The 22800-nt window shown below is 44.3% G+C and overlaps 1 protein-coding gene across 2 annotated transcripts in view; it reads right to left on the bottom strand.

Annotated features, from left to right (window-relative positions):
- The window catches only part of LOC125458255 (TBC1 domain family member 9B-like), a 62890-nt gene extending 42757 nt beyond the window's left edge, over positions 1-20133 (bottom strand). For both annotated transcript variants that reach the window (XM_059650565.1, XM_059650564.1), the window contains exons 1-7: positions 19932-20133; positions 9952-10062; positions 8301-8419; positions 5942-6170; positions 3826-4084; positions 851-1058; positions 22-228 (exon numbers count right to left, since the gene is read on the bottom strand). In XM_059650565.1, coding sequence (XP_059506548.1) covers positions 22-228; positions 851-1058; positions 3826-4084; positions 5942-6170; positions 8301-8419; positions 9952-10062; positions 19932-20049 — 1251 coding nt within the window. In that variant the 5' untranslated portion in view covers positions 20050-20133. The remainder of the gene's footprint in view (positions 1-21; positions 229-850; positions 1059-3825; positions 4085-5941; positions 6171-8300; positions 8420-9951; positions 10063-19931) is intronic.
- Positions 20134-22800: the final 2667 nt, after the last annotated feature.

Consider the following 22800-nt stretch of genomic DNA (forward strand, 5'->3'; position numbering starts at 1 on the left):
AGAAAGCAGATTCTGATTTACCTCACTTTCTATGCACTTGGAGTTCTGCAGCTCTTCCTTAATGGAACGTCTCCTAGATGGCGTTCGTTGTAGAAAGTCCGAGATTCTCTGCACCAGAAAATCCCTGTCCTTTAGGTTAGCGAAAAGGAAAGTCATTTTGTTCTTGGTACTGATGGACAAAGGACTGGGTAAGACACTGGAGCTATCTGCTTTCTCCACAATTGTCACCTAGTGGAACATACAAAATGATACATCATCTCACAGTCAAAGATCAAGACTTGGACACATTACAGCCAAAGTTGTACTTAGCTTTAAACTTTTAATTCACTCAGCATTTTACCTCAATGAACTGCGTCAGAATTGTCAAAGCTTCCCCTGCTCGGCGGAGAAGACTCCGAATACATTAACCTCTCTGCTCCGGTGTCATCCTTGTAAATCTTTTTTGTACCATCAACAATGTCTCCAATTTGTTTTAACAACACGAAGACCAGAATCTCACACAAGTGTGCTCTACCATTTAATACAAATTCAAAATAGATCGTTCTGGAAATGAACCCAGTTCTCAGCTTGTATTTTCTTTAACTGCCTGAATAACCTGTGTTGTTGCCTTTTATGAAGTGTACTTATACTCCCAAATAACTCCACTCCATTACCGTATTTAGACAATTATCCCACCCTTGCACAATTTCCCTATTCTTTCTAACAAAACGTATCACCTCACAATTACTTACATTGAAATTCATTTGACATTTAATTTTTAAAAAATGCAGGAATTAGAATGAGACAGCCTGCACTTTGTGTTGAAAAAATTTCAGCACCAGGTCACCTAGAGAGCAAGTGCCTATCTCACCTCACGCAGCGGTATAATTAGATTGCAGACATCCTCCTCTTTACTTGCAAAGCAGATATAATTGTTGGAGACGAACATCTGTCCCATGATGTGCATTTTATTGAAGGGAGTCCAAAGAGTGCACTCTGTGTGACCGTCCAATCTCTCATCTTTTGGGAGCTGAAACATGGATCTGTATCGCTCACTCTTGGCCCGAGCATCTAGGTCCCTGCAGGTAAATGGGACAATCAGTGAAAAAAGGTAAGGAAAAAAAATCTTCTAGAGAGACAGCTATAAAATGAAAAACTAGGCAAATGGCAACTGGAAAAGTTGCTTATCAGTATGTATTAAGACTAAACACCTTGAATCTTTTTTCCAGCTCCAAAGACTGAAACTCATCATGTAGACATCCACCATTAAAGGAAAAATAAACATGCATTTGCACGTTTCACCAGCTCATGATATTTTCTGTAGCTAATGATGTACCTGTTGAAGCGTGGTTATTGTTGTCATGTAGGAAGCTTAGCATCCAACTCACACACAGCAAACATTCAATGTGGTAAATGAGCAGATGAAAATCTATTTATTTTAGCTAAAGGATAAATATTTGCACAGGAATGTTCCCCTGCTCTTCCTGAGATCAGGGGGATTTCAGACACAGGGCACAGAGACTGTCAGTTTAATGCTTCATTATTGCTTCAATGCTGTTCTGGGAGTATCAGCCCAATTATCAATGTTATACAAATAAAGTGAGAGCCACTTTTGAAAAGTCACTTTTGAATACAAGTTCTCTTTTAACTCCTCTCACTTTCTTCAAGTCAGTCGCGTGGTCGTGGGTACCCGCATGTGCCCCAGTTATGTATGTCTCGTTGTGGGGTACATTCTTGCTCCAGTCCCATTCTGGCCCCCAACCACAACTCTTTCTCCAGTATATCAATGAGATCATCGGTGCTGCTTCCCTCTCTCATCCAGAATTGGAAATGTTTATTAAATTTTGCTTCCAATTTCCACCCCGCTCTCATCTACATCTGGTCTATCTTTGGCTCTTTCATTCCCTTCCTAAACAGTTTTTTTTCCCCATTTCCCAACCGACTCCCATTGTTACTTTGACTGTATATCCTCACATCCTGCTTCTTGTAAAAACTCTATTCCATTCTCCCAAATCCTCTGCTCCTTCTTATCTGTTCTGATGATGCCAACTTTGGGGGCCTCCAAAATGTCCACATTCTTCCTCAAGTGAGGATCTGCCAGCAGCATAGTTGACAGGGCCCTCAGCTGCGTCCAATGTATCATCTGCATTTCAGCCCTCACCCTCTCTCTTCCCTCCCACAATAGCGAAAGGGTCCCCCTTGTCCACACCTACCATCCCACCAGCATCCACATCTAAAGGATCATTAGCCACCATTTCCATCATCTCCAGTGGGATGCCACTATCAGATACATATTCCCCTCCACTCCCTTGTCAGCCTTCTGCAGCGACCATTCCCCCTGCGACACATTGGTCCACTCCTCCTTCACTAGCAACACCTCCCACACAGCCCTTCCCCTGCAACGCACAAGGTGTAACAGCTGGGTGTTTAACTCCTCCCTCCTCAGCATTCAAGGGCCCAAACACACCTTCCAGGTGAAGGAACATACTTTACCTGCACTTCACACAATCTAGTCTACTGCATTCGCTTCTCATAATGTGATCTCCTCTACATTGGGGAAACTAAGTGTAGACTGGGTGACCACTTTGCAGAACATCCATGTTCTCTCCACAACACATCACCTTGTTGCCCTAGCCACCAGTTCTGTCTCATGTACTGATCTTCTGGAGCATTGGAACAAGCAAGCTAGAAGAACAGCATCTTACTTTCTGCTTGGGAATTCTACATCAAGTTCATCATTTTAGGGCTTGAAGCACCTTCTCCCATTTCCTTACCGCAATTCCCATACACCAGGCCTAGTTATACATGGTCTACTATTACACACAATTATTGCTAGCCACTAATTGCCCATTAATAGCTATTCATTTTCCCAGTTAGCTCGTCATCCACTCCTTTGTCTGTCCAACTGTTCTTCTCTCTATTTGGGCTCTATCCCCACCTATCATTTACTCCTAACCCACTTCCCCAAGAAAAATCTTTTCTGAGTTACCATCAGTTCCAAGGAAGGGTCACTCAAGCTGAAACGTTAACTCTGATTTCTCTCCACAGATGCTGCCAGGCCAATAGCCTTTCCAGCAATTTTTGTTTATGTTTCTGATTTCTGGGATGAGCAATTCTTTTGGCTTTGATTAAGAATTTTCCCCCTTCTCAATTCTCCCCCAAGAGGAAATAATTTCTTCAAGTTACCAATGAGTCATGACAGGTACCCACCAGGAGTGAGGATGGCAATAGTAACAGCATCACAAGGACACTGGCAACTCAAAGCGACAGAATGTCCTAGGGTGAAGGTACCCAGGAGGACAAGGGAGAGAAGGAATGTGATAAGTGACAAAAAGAAATGGAGACAGCCAAAAAATACTTTGAAGATGTGGTCAAAGAGCCAGTGACCATTATATTTACATAGTCACATGACTGAGACAGGTTTTGACTACAAGCATTACTTTGAAGGACAGAGGCTGCTGTTATTAATGCAAAAGTGTCAAACCTTTTGTACACAGCTGCAAAAGTTAATTGATCAGTTAAATGAATTACCTGGGCCTGCAAGTTGAGAGAGCCGTAAAACACTGGGCTAAAGTTCCCTCACTGCTCCAAAGAAGTTTGACATTCTCCAACCTTTAAGTTCTGACAGTAACAACCTCATGACAGCTATCAGCCGAGCTAACGGAGAGGTTAACCTCAGAGCTGCGACCTCAGCTCAGATTAGACTGATTTGGTCTCTTCATCACTTGAGACATGCAGCGAGAAATGTTATCACTTCCATCGCGAGCACCCAGCTGAGGGCTGGTTGCAGTTGCAAAATCACATTAAAAGCACCAGAGAAGAAAGAAAGAAATGTTACAAACAAACCGTTTAAGCATTGAGACATTTTTGAGTGACTTCCTGAGCTTAGGCAGATACTTGTCTTCGGAGAAGCCCTCATTGTCCAGCAGTTGCCTCATGGCTATGTTGGCCAGTTGCTCCATTAGTTTGAAGGTCTCACTGATGTTGAGGAACATGGAGAGGTAGTGCTCCTGGTCTCTAGTGCTCACCTTGATGCATTCAGGGAAGAGAAGAGTGGCGTTCTTTTCCAGCTGGGTCACATCAACCCAGCGGATTACCAACTTCACTGGAACAAGAGGAGCAGCTTCATTAGTCAAAGTAATTCCTTGTTAGGTCGAGTAATATCTCAACCCAGCTCCTAAACTTCACCACTGCAGAAATTTGCAAAGATGTAACTAAAATGGGCAAGCACAGAAAATGCTGGAGAAACTCAGTAGATCTGGGAGTATCTGACAAGCCAAGGTAATATTTCAAGTTAATGCTTTAGAACTGCAGAAGTAGCACTTACTCTTATTACCGTTGTAAATCCCCAGTTCCTTCTCCAGTGCCTATATAATGGCCTTATCAAATGGAAACAGTTGTGGTCGCATCAAGGTGCTGGATTTATTATAGTAATACAGTGACTGCTCACTTCTGAAGTTCTGAAGGAGACTCAAACAGGGACTCAGAACGGTAACCATAAGACCATAAGACATAGGAGTGAAAGTAAGGCCATTCGGCCCATCGAGTCCACTCCGCCATATAAATCATGGCTGATGGGCATTTCAATTCCACTTCCCTGCACTCTCCCTGTAGCCCTTGATTCCTTGTGAGATCAAGAATTTATCGATCTCTGCCTTGAAGGCATCTAACGTCCCGGCCTCCACTGTACTCCGTGGCAATGAATTCCACAGGCCCACCACTCTCTGGCTGAAGAAATGTCTCCTCATTTCCTTTTCAAATTTACCCCCTCTAATTCTAAGGCTGTGCGCACAGGTCCTAGTCTCCCCACCTAACGGAAACAACTTCCTAGCGTCCACCCCTTCTAAACCATATATGATCTTGTAAGTTTCTATTAGATCTCCCCTCAACCTTCTCAACTCTAATGAATACACTCTCCGGATCCTTATTCGTTCATCATACGTTAAACCTACCATTCCAGGGATCATCTGTGTGAATCTCCGCTGGACACTCTCCAGTGCCAGTATGTCCTTCCGGAGGTGTGGGGCCCAAAATTGGACTCAGTATTCTAAATGGGGCCTAACTAGAGCCTTATAAAGCCTCAGAAGCACATCGCTGCTTTTATATTCCAACCCTCTTGAGATAAATGAAAATATTACATTCGCTTTCTCAATCATGGACTCTATCTGCAAGTTAACTTTTAGAGAATCCTGGACCAACACTCCGAGATCCCTTTGCACTTCAGCTTTATGAATTTTTTCGCTGTTTAGAAAATAGTCCATGCCTGTATTCTTTTTTCCAAAAGTGCAAAACTTCGCATTTGCTCATGGTGAATTTCATCAGCCATTTCCTGGACCACTCTCCTAAACTGTCCAAATCTTTCTGCAGCCTCCCCACCTCCTCAGTACTACCTGCCTATCCACCTATCTTCATATCATCGGCAAACTTTGCCAAAATGCTCTCAGTCCCTTCATCTAGATCATTAATATATAAGGTGAACAGCTGCGGCCCCAACCCTGAACGCTACAGGATACCACTCACTACTGGTTGCCATTCCAAAAAAGAGCCTTTTATCCCAACTCTCTGCCTTCTGTCGGACAGCCAATCCTCAATCCAAGCCAGTAGCTCACCTCGAACACCATGGGCCCTCACCTTGCTCAGCAGCCTCCCGTGAGGCACCTTATCAAAGGCCTTTTGGAAGTCTAGATAGATAACATCCACTGGGTTTCCCTGGTCTAACATACTTGTTACCGTTTCACTGTAACACTGTTTCTCTCTCCACAAATGCTGCCAGACTGGCTGAGTTTCTCTGGCACTTTGTGCGTTTCAAGGTTGCCTCACCAAAACTCGATATGAATTTAACCTAACTTGTCTGCTGCCCAATTCCATCCCTCCAGAAGACCACCCATTGCTTTGCTCTGTGACTGTGCTGTCAGCACCAAGCAGTCACCTGGAATGAAAGGATATTTGTGGAATTTCTCACCTTCCTTTCCCAGCAGGAAGGAGTAGAAGCAAAGGTGATTGACACTGAGGTAAATCCACCCCTGCCAAGGCACTCTGCCTTTCCAATAACTGCACGAGTAGTAATTCACCAACTTCTCCACCTCTGGCATTCCAAACAGCTTCCTCATTTTCAATTCCGCCTCCTTGAACTTTCCAGAATCCTCGTCCTCCTTCACCTCTTTGTTTTTGTTTTCCTCAGCGAGGATACCCTGCAAATTAAGAAGATTAAGGGAAGATCTAATCAAGGTGGTGCACTCGGTTAAAGGATTACATGGGGGACACAGACAGGAAACCTTCCCTTCAGTTGCGGTGGTGGTCCGGGGAAAACAGAATAAAGGGGCATGACCAATCAGAGCTAGACCCCCACTCAGAGTGGGATTGGGGGGGTGGAGGTTGAACGTATTTCTTCCACAAAGGACAGTGACTATCTGCAACTCTCTTCCAAAAAGCTGTTGATGTTGGCAAAGCAGCAAATGAAAATATCAAAGCAGAGATGACTACTTCAGTAGAACAGAGATAGTAACGGAACCAAGACCAATAAATTAAGTCAAGACGCAGATCAGCTGTGACTTCATGTGTATGGCCCTAGGGGCTGAATGGTCTTGAACAACAGCAATCGTTAATCAGTGAGATCAGTTCAGGCATGAGCTCCCTCAATGAAGAGCCCAAACTCAATTTCAACTCTGTTTCTTTGAAGACTGAACAAGATGTTAATAAGGCAAAATATTGCAATCGCTGAGACAAACAGAGAATACTGGACAAACTCAGGAGGTCTGGCAGCATCCGAGTGGAAGAGGCATACTGGACTCAAAGATGTGTCTCTCCACAGATGCTGCCAGACTTGCTCAGTCTCACCAGATTCTCTATGTTTGTTCCAAATACAGACCCGAGGCGGCCAATCTCTCAGGGACCTACAGATATTCCCATCCTGCATGGGCACTCCAAATATATGGAGGCCATTCAGCCCTTCAAGCTACTTCCATAACTAAATTAGAACATGCCTGCTCTGCGCCTTATTCCCATCTGCAAATGTTTGCCCCATATAATTGGATACTTTCAAATTAACAAAAATCTGTGCAATCATGAGAAAACACAAACAGGCAGAAAGCTATCAGGCTTGTCATGCCTTTCTGCAGACTCTCAATGGCCTGTCTAATTAGCCCACTTTTTGTTCAGCATTTCTTTTCAAGTATCTGTTCAATCCTCTTTTCAAAGTCACAACTGAATCCACTTCCATCACCATTTTAGCGACGAATTCCACATCCAAACAATGCCAGCTTGCTCATGACAAACATTTGCACCAGTCTCAGGAACTTAATTTTGTATTCAAACCTTTCCGACCTCCCCTGATCTCTGCAACTCTTTGGAGATCCCTGCACCTCTCCAATTATAGCCTCTTGCACATCTTTGGGTTTTCATCACCCAAGCACAGATGGCCTTGTTTTCAGTAGCCTGGACCCCAAGATTGAGAACTTTCTCTACCTATCACATGCTGCTTTTTTGAAGACACCCTCCAAAATGTAGCTCACTGGCCAAGCTTTTGGTCACCTGTCATAATATCTCCTGACGTGGCTCGTTATCAAATCTTGTTTGATGCGATTCCTGTGAAGTGCCTTGGGGCATTTTTTAAAAGAAAGCAGCAAAGGGGCTGTATAAATCTAACTTGTCGTTGAGCTCAATGTAAGCAGGACATTCCATGACACCCCAGCTGCAATACTGAAGTTATGATTTGAGCAACTCTAAGTGATAAGGGAGGAATTTAGTATCAGCATGTAGTGGATTCCCAGGTACATTTTTTGAAAATTCTTTAATGAGATGTGGTCAACATTTGTTGCTCACCCCTAATTACTCTTGAACTGAGCGGCTTCCCAAGCCATTTCATAGGATAGTCAACCATATTGCCACGTAGGCCATAAGAATGGCAGATTTCCCTCCCTATTTGCCATTAATGAACCAGTTAGATTTTGAGACAATTGATAATAGTTTTCGTGGTCACCATCTCTATGACTGGCTTTCAATTCTACACTTTTTTTTGATCTAAATTGATACAGCCACAGAAAGATTGTAGCACACAGTGAGACCATTTGGTCAATCGTACTTAAATCAATCTGGCTTAAAAAAAAGCTAAACAAATTAAATTCCACGTGCTCCCACGGTGGGATTTGAACCCATGTCTCCAGATCATCAGCGTGGGCCTCTGGATATCCATTCCAGCAACACTACCATTTTGCCACCATCCCACCTTCACAGGCAAGTGCACTTTTTCCATGGGAAAGGAAAGCAGCAGAGTCAGTGCTCAAAATTCACATTACAGGTTTGCTAATTACTTTGCCACTAACCTGAACTTTCCCCTTGACAAAGGTTGTCACATCATCTTCATTCTCAAAGACCGATAGAGTCTGTAAGAGATTGAGCTCCAGCCATTCCCAATGTTCTGTGATCTCCTTCCTGGAGGTACCTAAACCAGTGGGCAACACATATACGAAACATCCAAATCAGTGCCTTGGATACAGAACCAAAACTAAACCAAGAGGAAGTACAGGTGACATGAGGAGAATTTTAGATTGATTTTAAAAACTACAGTTGCATGATGATGATCTGAATTGCTTTGCCTGAAGGGAAATGGAAGCATATTCAATGCAAACTTTCTAAAGGGAAATGGATAAACACCTGAAGTGGGAAATTCTGTAGGACAAAGGGAAAGAGCCCAGAACAGGGGAGGCAATGGTGCAGCGGTATTATCGCCGGACTGTTAATCCAGAGACCCAGATAATGTTCTGGGGACCTGGGTTCGAATCCCACCAAGGCAGATGGTGGGATTTGAATTTAATAAACAACTGGAATTAAGAGTTTAATGATGATAATGAATCCATTGCTGATTTTCGGAAAAGCCCATCTGGTTCACTAATATCCTTTAGGGAAGGAAAACTGCCATCCTTACCTGGTCTGGCCTACATGTGACACAGCAATGTGGCTGACTCTGAACTGCCCTCTGGGCAATTAGGGATGTGCAATAAATGCTGCCTTGTCAGTGATGCCTTCATCCCATGAATGACTAAAGGAATAAAGGTATGGGACTGCTTTGGCAGCTGTTTCAAACAGCCAGTACGGATATGGTGAACCGAATGTCCTCCACCTACATCAGTGCTATTCAAACTAACATTTTGATGCTGCAAACCCAGAGGTGGCTGATGAGCTTAACCACTGCATAGCCCCTTTAAATTTTAATTCTCACACGTTTGATCATAGTGGGCGTGGCCTAACTGGCCCAATCCCTTCTCTCACAAACCCAAGTAAAAGGCAAGTGGCCTTCACTCAAAATCTCTACATGTGTGACAGCCTCACCATCCACATTCCCAGGGCATCACCGTCACATCCTCATTCCATCCCCGATACCTTCCAATCCGCTCTGTTGTCAGGGCAAAGCAACTGACAAGCACCATGAAGGGATCAGCAGATGGAAACCATTTGGGAAGCAATAAACCATGTAGCGCAATTCTATGACTGAGGAAGGTTACAGCAGGATGGGTAGATGGTGGGATGCCAGACAGACAAGGGAAAACAAAGGACATAGTTGAGTCCATAACCAGATCAGCCATGATCTTATTCAGTTGCAGGGCAGTGTTGAGGGGCTGAATGGCCGCATCCCACTCCTATGTTCCCATATAGGATCCTGCTTTTTGTCATTTTCACCACCCTGTCTGTCAGGGTGTCTGTTCACCCTTAATAAAAACAAAAAGAACTGCAGATGCTGTAAATCAGGAACAAAAACAAAGTTGCTGGAAAAGCTCAGCAGGGGTCTGGCAGCTTCTATGAAGGAAAAAAAATATTTAGATAACGTTGCCGGTCCAGTGGCCCTTCCTCAGAACCCCGAGTTCTGAGGAAGGGTCACTGGACCCAAAACGTTAACTCTGTTTTATCCTTCACAGATGCTGCCAGACCTGCTGAGCTTTTCCAGCAACTCTGTACCTGTTCACCCTTGTTGCTTACCACATGCAATGTTCCAGTACACCTGGGAGTCCTGAGTCTGATGGAGGATCCTATACGGAGCGACACGTGCACTCGAGTCCAGAACAACATCCAGGGTGCCCACCAGCAGCCCTGTCAGACAGAGAAAGCAGGAGAAAATAATCCAACACAGTCAACCACCACAACTCACATGAACAAGAGTTTAGAGTGATGGCTGTAGACCAGAAAGTGGACATCTGACATAAACCAAGGAAGAGAAACAACTGTTGGTCTTGCCAGCAAAACCCACAATCCAACAGAGGCTACAGGTTCAAATCTACTCCAGAAAACTGGAGCAAACAATTAAAAAAGGTGACACTTTGAGCAGCATTCCCTATAACATTCTTACCAGCTACATAGCACAGTAGCAACTTCCAGAACTGGACATCAAGGCCGTGATCGGCACATCAACACCGATTACTGTGTTTGGAAGTCTGTGTGCATATGTGCATGCCACCATAACACTGCAAAAGTAATCAACTATGTCCAGCTCTTCAAAGAATCACAATAGCAGTAATTGCAAGATCTTGTCTGAGTTCAGTTTGTTCTGTCAAAGAAGAACAAAAAGGGTACAGAACTAAAACTGCTGCATCACCTCTGTACACCCAACACTGGACAGATACAAAACTGCTGTATCATCTCTGTACACCCAACACTGGACAGATCCAAAACTGCTGTATCACCTCTGTACACCCAACACTAGACAGATCCAAAACTGCTGCATCACCTCTGTACACCCAACACTGGACAGATCCAAAACTGCTGCATCACCTCTGTACACCCAACACTGGACAGATCCAAAACTGCTGTATCACCTCTGTACACCCAACACTAGACAGATCCAAAACTGCTGCATCACCTCTGTACACCCAACACTGGACAGATCCAAAACTGCTGTATCATCTCTGTACACCCAACACTGGACAGATCCAAAACTGCTGTATCATCTCTGTACACCCAACACTGGACAGATCCAAAACTGCTGCATCACCTCTGCATACCCAACACTGGACAGATCCAAAACTGCTGTATCATCTCTGTACACCCAACAGATCTGAAACTGCTGCATCATCTCTGTACACCCAACGCTGGACAGATCCAAAACTGCGGTATCACCTCTGTACACCCAACACTGGACAGATCCAAAACTGCTGCATCATCTCTGTACACCCAACACTGGACAGATCCAAAACTGCTGCATCATCTCTGTACACCCAACACTGGACAGATCCAAAACTGCTGCATCACCTCTGCACACCCAACACTGGACAGATCCAAAACTGCTGCATCACCTCTGCACACCCAACACTGGACAGATCCAAAACTGCTGTATCATCTCTGTACACCCAACAGATCTGAAACTGCTGTATCATCTCTGTACACCCAACACTGGACAGATCCAAAACTGCTGCATCATCTCTGTACACCCAACACTGGACAGATCCAAAACTGCTGCATCACCTCTGTATACCCAACACTGGACAGGTCCAAAACTGCTGCATCACCTCTGCACACCCAACACTGGACAAATCCAAAACTGCTGTATCATCTCTGTACACCCAACAGTGGACAGATCCAAAACTGCTGTATCATCTCTGTACACCCAACACTGGACAGATCTGAAACTGCTGTATCATCTCTGTACACCCAACACTGGACAGATCCAAAACTGCTGTATCATCTCTGTACACCCAACACTGGACAGATCTGAAACTGCTGTATCATCTCTGTACACCCAACACTGGACAGATCCAAAACTGCTGTATCATCTCTGTACACCCAACACTGGACAGATCTGAAATTGCTGCATCACCTCTGTACACCCAACACTGGACAGATCCAAAACTGCTGTATCATCTCTGTACACCCAACACTGGACAGATCCAAAACTGCTGCATCATCTCTGTACACCCAACACTGGACAGATCTGAAATTGCTGCATCACCTCTGTACACCCAACACTGGACAGATCCAAAACTGCTGTATCATCTCTGTATACCCAACACTGGACAGATCTGAAACTGCTGCATCACCTCTGTACATCCAACACTGGACAGATCCAAAATTGCTGTATCACCTCTGTACACCCAACACCGGACAGACTTCCACACACCAGGACGGTCGTTGACATTCACCAGAGGTCTTTTCTCTAGAATACTGCAAAGCAAGGCGAGGTCTGATAGCGGTCTTTAAGATTACCAAATAAATTAGATGTGGAGAAGATGATTCCATTTCCGGGTGGAAACCAGAACTATTTACATCGAGTGGTGAAAGTACGTAGCTCCCAACTAAAGGAATCCTCATAAACAACAGTGTAGGTACATCCAAGCTAAACAAGCTGGAGAATTTGGCAAAACTACATAACGTAAAGAGTTTTGGTTACCTGGACCAGTGAAAAAGGGGACAGGTCAAAAATCTACTTACTTTGGAAGAATCAACATGAAGAAGCAACTGGCTTTTAAAACGGTGCTATTTTGAGGGGGAGGTGGAAGGCTACTGGGATCTGGGTGCAACTGCAGAAATTTTTGAAAGTGATAAACTAGTTGAAAAGGTGGTTTAAAAAGCATACAGCGTAAGGGGCTTTATAAACAGAAGACAGTCACTCAAATCTGTGAATAGCTGATCAGGTTTCAAGTGAAGGACTGTCTGAAATTCTGGGGAGCACACCTTATGAATCAGAATCACAGGAGTGTTACTGGGCAGAAGGAGACCATTTCGTCTGGACAGGCATGATGAATTTCATGCCCATCATGTCTGCACGGGCTCATTAAACCAGCATAATTACCCAGGGCCAATCTCCTGCTTTTCTCCCAAACCCTTGTGCATTATTTTTATCCAAATAATCATCCAGTGCCCTTCTGAATGCCTCAATTGAATCAGCCACACTACAATTCGAGTGCATTCCATACCTAACTACTCGCTGCATGACAATTATTTTTCTCACTTCAGCCTTTTTTTTTCTTGCTGATCACTGAAAAAAGTATGCCTTCTTGATCTTGTTTCTTTTATGAGCAGGACATTCTATTCAGCCTGCTCGTGACTTTGAAAATGCCTATCAGATCTCCCCTTAACCTTCTTTTCCCTAGGGAGAACAGTTCTCAACTTCTCCAATCTATGCACATAGCTAACTGTTCACTTCTTCACTCTCTTTCTAACGCATTCACATCCTTCCCATCATGTGGCACTCAGAACTGTACACAATACTTGATCTAAGGTCGAAACAAATGTCTGAAACAAGTTCAACATTACCACCTTGCTCTTGTACCCCGTGGCCGTATTAATAAAGCTGAGAACACTGTTTCACTTCCTGCTCCTCCTGCCTGTCCTGCCATTTCAATGATCTGTGCACATATACACTCAGGTCTCTCTGCTCCTGCAGCCCCTTAGAATTATACCCCAATTTGTATTGTCTGTCTAAATTCTTTCTACAAAAAATGCAGCACCTCACACTTTTCTGAACTGAAATTCATCCGCAATACCAATACCATTGACAATACCATGGCAAATAGGTTTCGATGCCTTTTGCTCTGAAAAGGATAGAACTGAATACTCGCTCAATGGTCAACAACCTGGGTGTCACCACTAGCCAGGATTTACTCAAACCAGTCATACAAATACAATGGCTACATGAACAGTTCAGAAGCTAGGAATGTTGTTGTAAGTATTTTGCCTCTCAACTCTCCAGTGCCAGTCTACCATCTACAAAGGCTCAAGAAATGCAATGGAATGCACTCCACGACCCAGGATGAGTGCAGCTCCCAGGACACTCAATACCATCCAAGAGAAAGCAACCTGCTTAATTGGTGCTACCTCCACTCAGCTTTAACAGTCACTCCCACCACAAGTGACATAGTGGCAGCAGTATGTACCATCCATAAGACACACTGCAGTGAGTGTATCTTTTACCTGCAAACTTCTGAATCCACATCCACTAGTATGTAAAAGCACAAGGGAAGCAAATTCAGGACACCACCAGCACCATCTGCAAGTCCACTCTTAAAAGCAAACGCCATCCTAACTCGGAAATGTGCATCAGTATTTCATTATTGTCTCTGGGTCAAAAATCACAGAACTCTCTCCCTAAAATCACTGTGGGTGTATCTACATGACATGGACTGCAGCAGTTCAAGGAAGTGGCTCACCGCCATCATCTTCTCAAGGGCATTTAGTGATGGGCAACAAATTTTGACCCAGCCAACACACATTAATTGAATGAATAAGGAAAAAAATGATGGACTTACAGCACCTAGAGCATTATGAATTATTGATGTCATCCAGTTTATACCCGTGATAACACCAGGTACATTCCCTCCACTCTATAATACATTTTTAAATAATAAAACTTTTCATTATAGCCCAGTATTTATAGTCTACTATAGAGGAGGAATGGTAGTGGAATCAGAGGTATATTGTAGAATAAACAACATTGCATCCAACTTGCTGGTGAAAATTCAGGCAGAGGTAGCAATACACTGAATAACATAATCATGAGTAAGGATCTCACTGTGAAAATACTTCTCAGATGCAAGTATAAGTGATTGTGTCAGCGTTTCCTGTCTTCTTCAACTTTTGAGTATTTCTAAACATTCTATTTACTTTTTAACTAATGCTCATTGTTCACACATTTCTCCATTGAACCAACTCTCCTCCTCAGTCTTGCCAATACTATCCCCTCCCAGGCCCCTGCTTTGTGCCCACTCACTCCCCACACCTTCCCTCACACTATTTTCTCTGTTCATAATCCCTTCTCTGGTGAGCAATGTCAACAGCTTTTGATGGGGAACTTCCAAAGTCCACGGGACAGCTTGGCAGATGGCTGTTTCACTGAAGGGTGAGTCATTGGCTAATTTTCACAGGGTGCTGTCTATAAACCACTTCCAAACACCCATCGGACCATTCACCATTGGCCAGTGCTGTTTTCACAATTCCCTCCCGCTTAGCGGATTTGTTTCCACAGCACTCATCAGTAATTTGCCCTCGTGGCCATCCTTTGAGTCTTCAGAGTGAGTGCATTCTGGCTATTCCACAGAATAGCATCACAATCAATCAATCATTTTCTCCCACAACATGTGAGACACTGGTTGACAACATTTACTGCCCATCCGAGGTGCCCTTGAAGTCCAAATCATTAACTACACAAGGCACTAGTCAGGTCAGACCTGGAATACTGAGCGCAGTTTTGGCCACCTTATCAAATGAAAGATATCCTGGCACTGGAGGCAGTTCAGAGTAGATTCACTGGGTTAACAGTATTGAGGGGTTTTCTTACGAGGAGAGGTTCAGCAGGTTGGACCTGTACTCACTGCAGTTTAGAAAAATGAGAGGAGATCTTATTGAACATTATATCATTCTTAAGGGGCCTGACACGGTCGATGTAGGAGGTTATTACCCTTGTGGAACAGTCAAGCATTAAACAGCAGAGCCTCAGAATGATGCTTCTCCCATTTAAAACAGAGATGAGCAGGAATTTCCTCTGAAACTGTACTGAGTCTGTGGGATTCTTTACTGCACAGTGCTGTCAAGGCTGGATCAGAAAGTATATTGTTGATTATTCATGTGTGGGCCATAGGGGTTGCTGCTGGCCACCATTTATTGCCCGTCCCTAGGTGCCTGTGAAAAGGTGGTCGTGAGTGGTCTTCTTGAACCGCTGCAGTCTATGTGTTGTAGGTTGACCCAAAAGCTCCCCTAGGGAAGGAATTCCAGGATTTCGAACCCGCCACAGTGAAGGAATGGTGATATATTTCCAAGTCAGGATAGTGAGTGGCTTGGAGGGGAACTTGTCAGTGGTACTGTTCCCCTGTATCTGCTGCCCTTGTCGTTCTAGACAGAAAGCATTATAGGTTTGGAAGGTGCTGTCTGAGGTGAAAGTGGTGAATTTTTGTCATGCATCTTGTTGGCAGTACACTGCTACTACACAGATAAGTGGTGGAGTGACTGGATGCTTACAGATGTAGTGCCAGTTAAGCAAGCTGCTTTGTGCAGGATGGTGTAAAGCTACTGGTGGAGAGGCTATTCCATCAAACTCCCACCTAGTGCCTTGTAGATGGTGGACAGGCTACGGGGAGTCAGCAGGTGAGTTACGTGCCATGTGTATTCCTAGCCTCTGGCCTGCTCTTATCATCACTGTATTTATGTGGTGAGTCAGGCTGAGTTTCTGGTCATGGTAACCCTCAGGATGTTAACAGCAAGGGATTCAGTGATGCCAACATCATTGAACGTTAAGGTACAGTGGCTAGTTGTCTCTTATTGGTGATGGTCAGAGCCTGGCATTTGTGTGGCACAAATGTTACTTGCCACTTGTCACCCAAGCCTAGATACCCTCCAGATCTAGTTGCATTTGAACATGGACCACTTCAGTATCTGAGTAGATGTAAATAGTGCTGATATCATGTACTTGTCAGTGAACATCTCCAGTTCTGACGTTATGATGGACAGAAGGTCGTTGATGAAGCAACTGAAAGTGGTCTGGCCTAGAACGCTTCCCTGAGGAACTCCTGCAAAGATATCCTGGAGCTGAGAGCTAGGCTGGGGACACCGATTTAAAATGTATGACAAAATAAAAGGATCACAATAAAAACTCATTTTCATTCAATGACTAAGGGAATCAAGGGCTATTGGAAAAGGCAGAAAAAAGAATTGAGGATTATCAGATCAGACATAATCTTACTGAATGGGAGAGCAGACTTGGTGGGCTGAAAGGTCTACTTCAGCTCCTACATTTTAAAAATATATTTCCCTGCCCATCTGCATGTACAGGACTATAGAGACACTCAAGCACTCTCTTCTCCCAGAATTGGGAGAGTTAACACATAAACCAGGAATAGGGAAGAGATAGAATGATCAGATCAGTGTATAAATAAAGAAATAGCATATGGAATTACTGGAAGGAAGTCATTGAAATGTCAACACTTCTCTAGTGATCTATGATCTGAAAATCCATTGCTGGAACATATTGTGACAATATTGTGAGAATATTCACTCCACTTTTATGAAAACAGTGGGTCTTTTCAAACACCAAACTAAGGGAAGAACTGTAATGTCCATCATGCCTTTCACAGCCTCAGAATGTCCCAGTGCACAGCCGATGAACCACAACTGAAGTGTTGTCACTGATGTAAGGTTGAAAATTTAGAAGCTAATTTTCACACAGCATGCTTCTACAAGGAAAGAAAAGAGAGATAAGTGATCAGATCACTGAGAAAGGACAGTGGCAGCACGTCTACACAAGCCGCTGAGTGACAGGAATCATTTATCAGACTGAACATAAACTGGAGGCAACCCAGGAGCCAGTGCCAGGAGCACTGTTTCTCATGATGTGCGCTAAATAACCTGGACCTCGATGTGCAGAACTCAATTTCAAAATTTTCAGATAATGCAAAAGTTGCAAATATTGCAAGTAGTGAGGAAGATATTGGTATGGATTCAACAGGGCCTAGGTAGGCTTGTAAAATTAACAGGGGAGTTGCAAGATCCCAATTCCTGTGATGGTAGGGCTGATGTATGAAGACAGAATGGATTAGTTAGGACCACAGTCACTTTGGAAGGACTGGGGAAGGACAGAGCAGGGGGTTACAGTTTACGGATATGGAGTGGCCATTTAGGTCTCAAATGTGGAGAAATTTCTTCAACCAGAGGATGGTGGGCCTGTGGAATTGTCTGCCACAGAAAACAATTGAGACCGAAGCATGAGAGTTTTCAAGGAGACAGTTCTTTGAGTTAAAGGGATCTAATGGAGGGAAAGTAGGAGCAGGAGACTGACTTGGACTGAATGGTTGAGCAGGCTCAAAAGGGCCAAATGGCTCAATTCTGTTACTATTTTCTATGTTTGAGAAGAATGAGGAACAGCAATAAAAAAAGGAATTATCCAAAACAAGATTGCAGAACAGATGGACCCAAGGATACACATGTACAAATCATTAAAGATGGCAGGGGCAAATTTAAGGTGTGGTTAATCAGGCACTGGTGAATCTTGGGCTTTTTAAATAGAGGTACAGAACACATAAGTTTATCATGGCTGATCTTGATAAAACACTGGTTCAGCATAAACCAAGTCTTGATTCCAATTTAGTCATCACATTTTAGGAAGGATTTCAAGGTGTTCGAGAGAGTGCAGAAAAGATTTACACTACTGTTTCCAGGGATGAAAGACTTCAGTTACTCAGATAGATTATAGAGAGGCTGAGGCTGTCCACCTTAGAGAAACATGACAAAAAAATTCAATAGTGGATCAGGGCAAAGTATATAAACAGAAACTGTCCCCTTTTGATGAATGACTAGAATTAGAGGACACGGAATAAAGATGAATGGCAAAATAAAAGATTCACAAGAAGTATTCATTTTCACCCAATGCATGGTTATAATCTGAGATACAATGGAACAGTACTGCAGCCAGATTTGACTGTGGCCTTCAAAAGAGAGGCGGATAATTATCTGAAGAGAGAAAAAAAGGGTGACAGAGAAAAGGGGAGTCAGGCTAGTCAAGTCAGTCCTTGCAGGCAGTGAACACGAACAAACCATACGGTCTCCTTCATGCATTATTTTAACTTATTTTTTCAAATCAACTTGTTTAGAGATGTTATTACACTTCTGGAGTCAGTGGGACTTGATTCTAGGCCTCTCAGTTCAGGACTAAGTGCACTACCAGAGGACCCAAAAACTCCTGGCAGCAGTGGGATAATTATTCCATGAGATGCGCTTGGCCTCATTAGCGTGCTCACAGGATTGTAGATGAAAACAAGAGGCCAGGCTCTGTTCAGTAAAAAACCAAAACCAGCCCAGCCTGTCTCTGCTTCCCTAACCTGTTCTTCCTCTCACCCATCCCTTCCTCCCACCCCAAGCCGCACCTCCATCTCCTACCTACCACTTCATCCCACCTCCTTGACCTGTCCATCTTCCCTGGACTGACCTATCCCTACCTCCTCACCTATACTCTCCTCTCCACCTATCTTGTTTTCTCTCCATCTTCAGTCTGCCTCCCCCTCTCTCCCTATTTATTCCAGAACCCTCTCCGATGAAGGGTCTAGGCCTGAAACGTCAGCTTTTGTGCTCCTAAGATGCTGCTTGGCCTGCTGTGTTCATCCAGCTCCACACTTTTGTTATCTTGGATTCTCCAGCATCTGCAGTTCCCATTATCTCTGTTCAGTATTTTAATCTGAAAGACAGCACTTCAAACCATGCAGCATCTTGGTACCAGCCCTCTTGAATGCAGTGCTCGTTCAGTATTCCTCCCCTGGCAGTGCAGCACAACCTCAAATCTGGCACTGGGTAAGTCAACCCGGATAGGAGCTCAAGTCAAGTAAACGGCACTACAATTAAAACTAGCCTGTGCCAAGGCATCATGTGCGGGTTCTCAAAAAGGGAGCTTTGTTCTCCTGAAGGTGGACAAGTCGCAAACCCTTGATTAAACTGCTACGCGAAGGAAGCAGGACATCTTCTAAAAGGTCAGCAGGGTAGGGTGTGGGAAGCAGATGAAATCAATGTACAAATCTCTCTCTCATATACTGTGGGATGGGGGAACTGTAGGCACCAAGAGGGAAGCAGCCAGTGGACAGAGGCATTGATCCTTACCACAGTGAAGACAGCTGTGACGTGGCATCAACTCACGTTGGCCAACTAAAGGAATAAATAAAACCTTTTACAGCAAGAACATTTTGAGGTGAATTTCACAAATACGGGGTTGCCTTGCAAACTCGCCCCCTACGTGAACGGGTGGTGGGGGAAGGATGTTTGAATTTGCAAGAACTTCAATAATGGTTCCAAACTGCTGTAATTTTTTTCTTACGAAACGCCTCAAACTCTGTTACAAAAAGGAACATAAAAAATAATAGAATGTATCAGAATGGAGCCAGCGCCCGCCCACCGCCGCTCCGCTCATTGGCCGGGCCCGCGAGTCCCGGGACTGTGATTGGCCGGCGAGTGCTGTCCATCAAGGCGGAGTGTTACCGCACGGATACATTGCTCACCGGTGAGTCCTCCGCCTCGGCCGTGGCCCTTCCGCCGCTGCAGCACGAAGAAAGGGTTTGCCCGCTCTGTCACCCACAGCGCGTTGGCCAGCAACACCTCCTCGGGGCTCAGCCACATCCTGCCCGGGGGGGAGGGGGTAGTGTGAGGGGGCACCGCGGAGCCAGAGCCACCCGAATGCCTGTCTCCCAGTCCCTGGCCTCAACAAGCAGGGCGGGGACTCTACAGTGCGCATGACACCGAGAACCCAGCCCTCTTCCCCAGTTAATTCAGCACCGTTTGGCCCTTCTTCTTATGTTAATAGATTTACTTCATATAATGTTGAGACTTCTGGCCTACTTCTGTACCTGTGTCCGACGTAAGGAAACCAGGTGTTATGCCGCTAAAGCAGTGGAAGCTTATCAGATCGTCCATGATTGCATTGAATGACAGGAAGGACTAGATGGACTGAATGGTCTATTTTGTTCTTGCAGCTTATGGTCTCTTTCGATCTCAGATGTTATATAGGAACATAGAAGATAGGAGCAGGATGAGGCCATTCGGCCCCTCGAACCTGCTGCACCATTCTTCACAATCATGGCTGATGGTCCAACTCAACAGCCTAATCCTGTTTTCTCCCCATAACCTCTTATCCCATTTTCCCCAAGTGCTACAGCTAGTCTCCTTTTGAATGCATTCAATGTTTTGGCATAAGCTACGTCCTGTGGTAATGAATCCCACAGGCCCACCACTCTTTGGGTGAAGAAACGTCTCCTGATCCCCATCCTAAATTGTCCGTCCTGGATCACCATACTGGGACCCCTGGTTCTGGACACACCTGCCATCGGGAACATCCTCCCTGTATCTACCCTGTCCAGCCCTGTTAGAATTTTATAAGTCTCGATGAGATGCCCCCTCATTAGTCTGAACTCCAGCAATTACACAACATCAGCTTAACATCCAACAGGCTTATTTGAAATTACAAGCTTTTGAGTGCTGCTGTTTCCATTGCACTTGATTATAGGAGCAGTGCTCCAAGGGTTTCTGTTTTCAATTAAACCTGTTGGACTATAACCTGGTGCCATGTGACTTCTGACCTTGTCCACCCCAGTCGAACACTGGCACCTCCACCACAAGTCTCACAATTGGTAAGGAATGAAATGTTACAGGGACAATGCAGGAAGATGGAGTTGTACATTATCAGATCAGCCATCGAATGGCAGAGTAGATTAGATGGGCTGAATGGCTCACTTCTGCTCCCAGTTTTGTGACACTAAAAATGATTCTATCCCTATAAATGCTTTCGGGGGTGGTTGGACTCTGAGTGTATGATGGAAACTTGCTGCCTGCCACAAATTTCCCGGTTTGGCACGTCCACCTTGGATTCAAGGTTCACCCCCAATTTTCATTCCTGGTGATTCCAATGAAAATGTAATTTCTTGGAACAATAGAGTCATAAAGCACAGAAACAGACCTTTTGGTTAAACTTGTCTTCACCAAGCAGACATCCAAATCTGACCTAATCCATCTCATTTGCCAGCATTCGTCTCATATCCCTCTAAATCTTGCTATTAATGTACCTACCTGGATGTCTTTTAAATGTAATTGCACTCACCTCCGTGAACTCTTCTGGCAGTTCATTCCATATACGCGCGACCCTCTGTGTGAAAAGGTTACCCACCGAATCCTTTCTAAATCATTCCCCCCTCAACTTAAACCTGTGTCCTCCAGTTTTGGACTCCCCTGTCCTAGGAAAATGACCTTGGCTAGTCACCATATCCATGGCCTCATGATTTTATAAGCCTCTATAAAGTCAACCGTTCAGCCTCTGACACTCCAGGGAATAGAGGGATACAGACCATGTGTATCATGGTCAGCACAGCTGAAGGGCCTGTTCCTGTGCTGTACAATTCTATGTTCTACATTGTTCTAACCTCCAAAAGATCATGAGCCATAGGAACAGAAAGAAGCCATTCTTTCCATTGAGATGACTCATTCGATGAGATCATGGCTGGTCTGATCATCCATAACTCCACCTTCCTTCCTATCTTTTCCCACTGACTCTTGATTCCCTTACTGATATAAGTCTCTCTCTCAGCCTTGAATATACTGAATGACCCACTTTGACATCCCTCTGCAATAAAGAATTCCTCAGATTCGCTACTGTCTGAGAGAGGAAATTCCTCCTCATTTCTGCCTTCCTCACTCTGAGATTATGCCTTCTCTGGTCTTAGATTCTCCCATATTGGGAAACAACCTCTCTGCAAGTGCCTTGTCAAGCAGCATAAAAGTCTTATGCTTCAATAAAGTCTCTTCTCATTCTTCTAAACTCCAATGAGTACAAACCCACTTAAACTGCTTTCATAAGACAGTCCCTTCATATCTGGAATTAACCTCCAATGCCAGTATCGCTCTTGACTACTACACTGTGGGTTCATGGCCTTGCTACATGGGCCTCCTTAAATTCAGCTCAAAAGGTGTCACTGAATTTGTGTTTCCCCAGTGTTATTCCCACCCTGCCCAATCCTGTTAGCAAACTTCGGATATGCTGGAAATGGGGTGTGTAACCTTTGAGTCTGGGTCCCCCATCCAGCCTGCCATTTTGCAAGGTCCATGGAATCTACTGGAATCCAAGAAAATCTGGCCCTCATTGTAACACTCATTCCTGCTTCATGATTGACATGGAGATATTCAGGATGAGAAATGAACCCACAGGTTCCTTTTCAAACCAAATCTTTCAGGAGTGAAATTGGCAAAAATGTCTTCTAGGAAAAGGATGGAGAGATTGGAAATTCTCACCTGCAAATAGCAACATCGATGCAAAATCAATTGTTAGTGTTAAAGCTGAAATGAGCAGATTTTTGCTTTCTGAAGGAAGAATATATGGGCCAG

The sequence above is a fragment of the Stegostoma tigrinum genome, chromosome 13, assembly GCF_030684315.1.
Source record: "Stegostoma tigrinum isolate sSteTig4 chromosome 13, sSteTig4.hap1, whole genome shotgun sequence".
Lineage (NCBI taxonomy): Eukaryota > Metazoa > Chordata > Chondrichthyes > Orectolobiformes > Stegostomatidae > Stegostoma > Stegostoma tigrinum.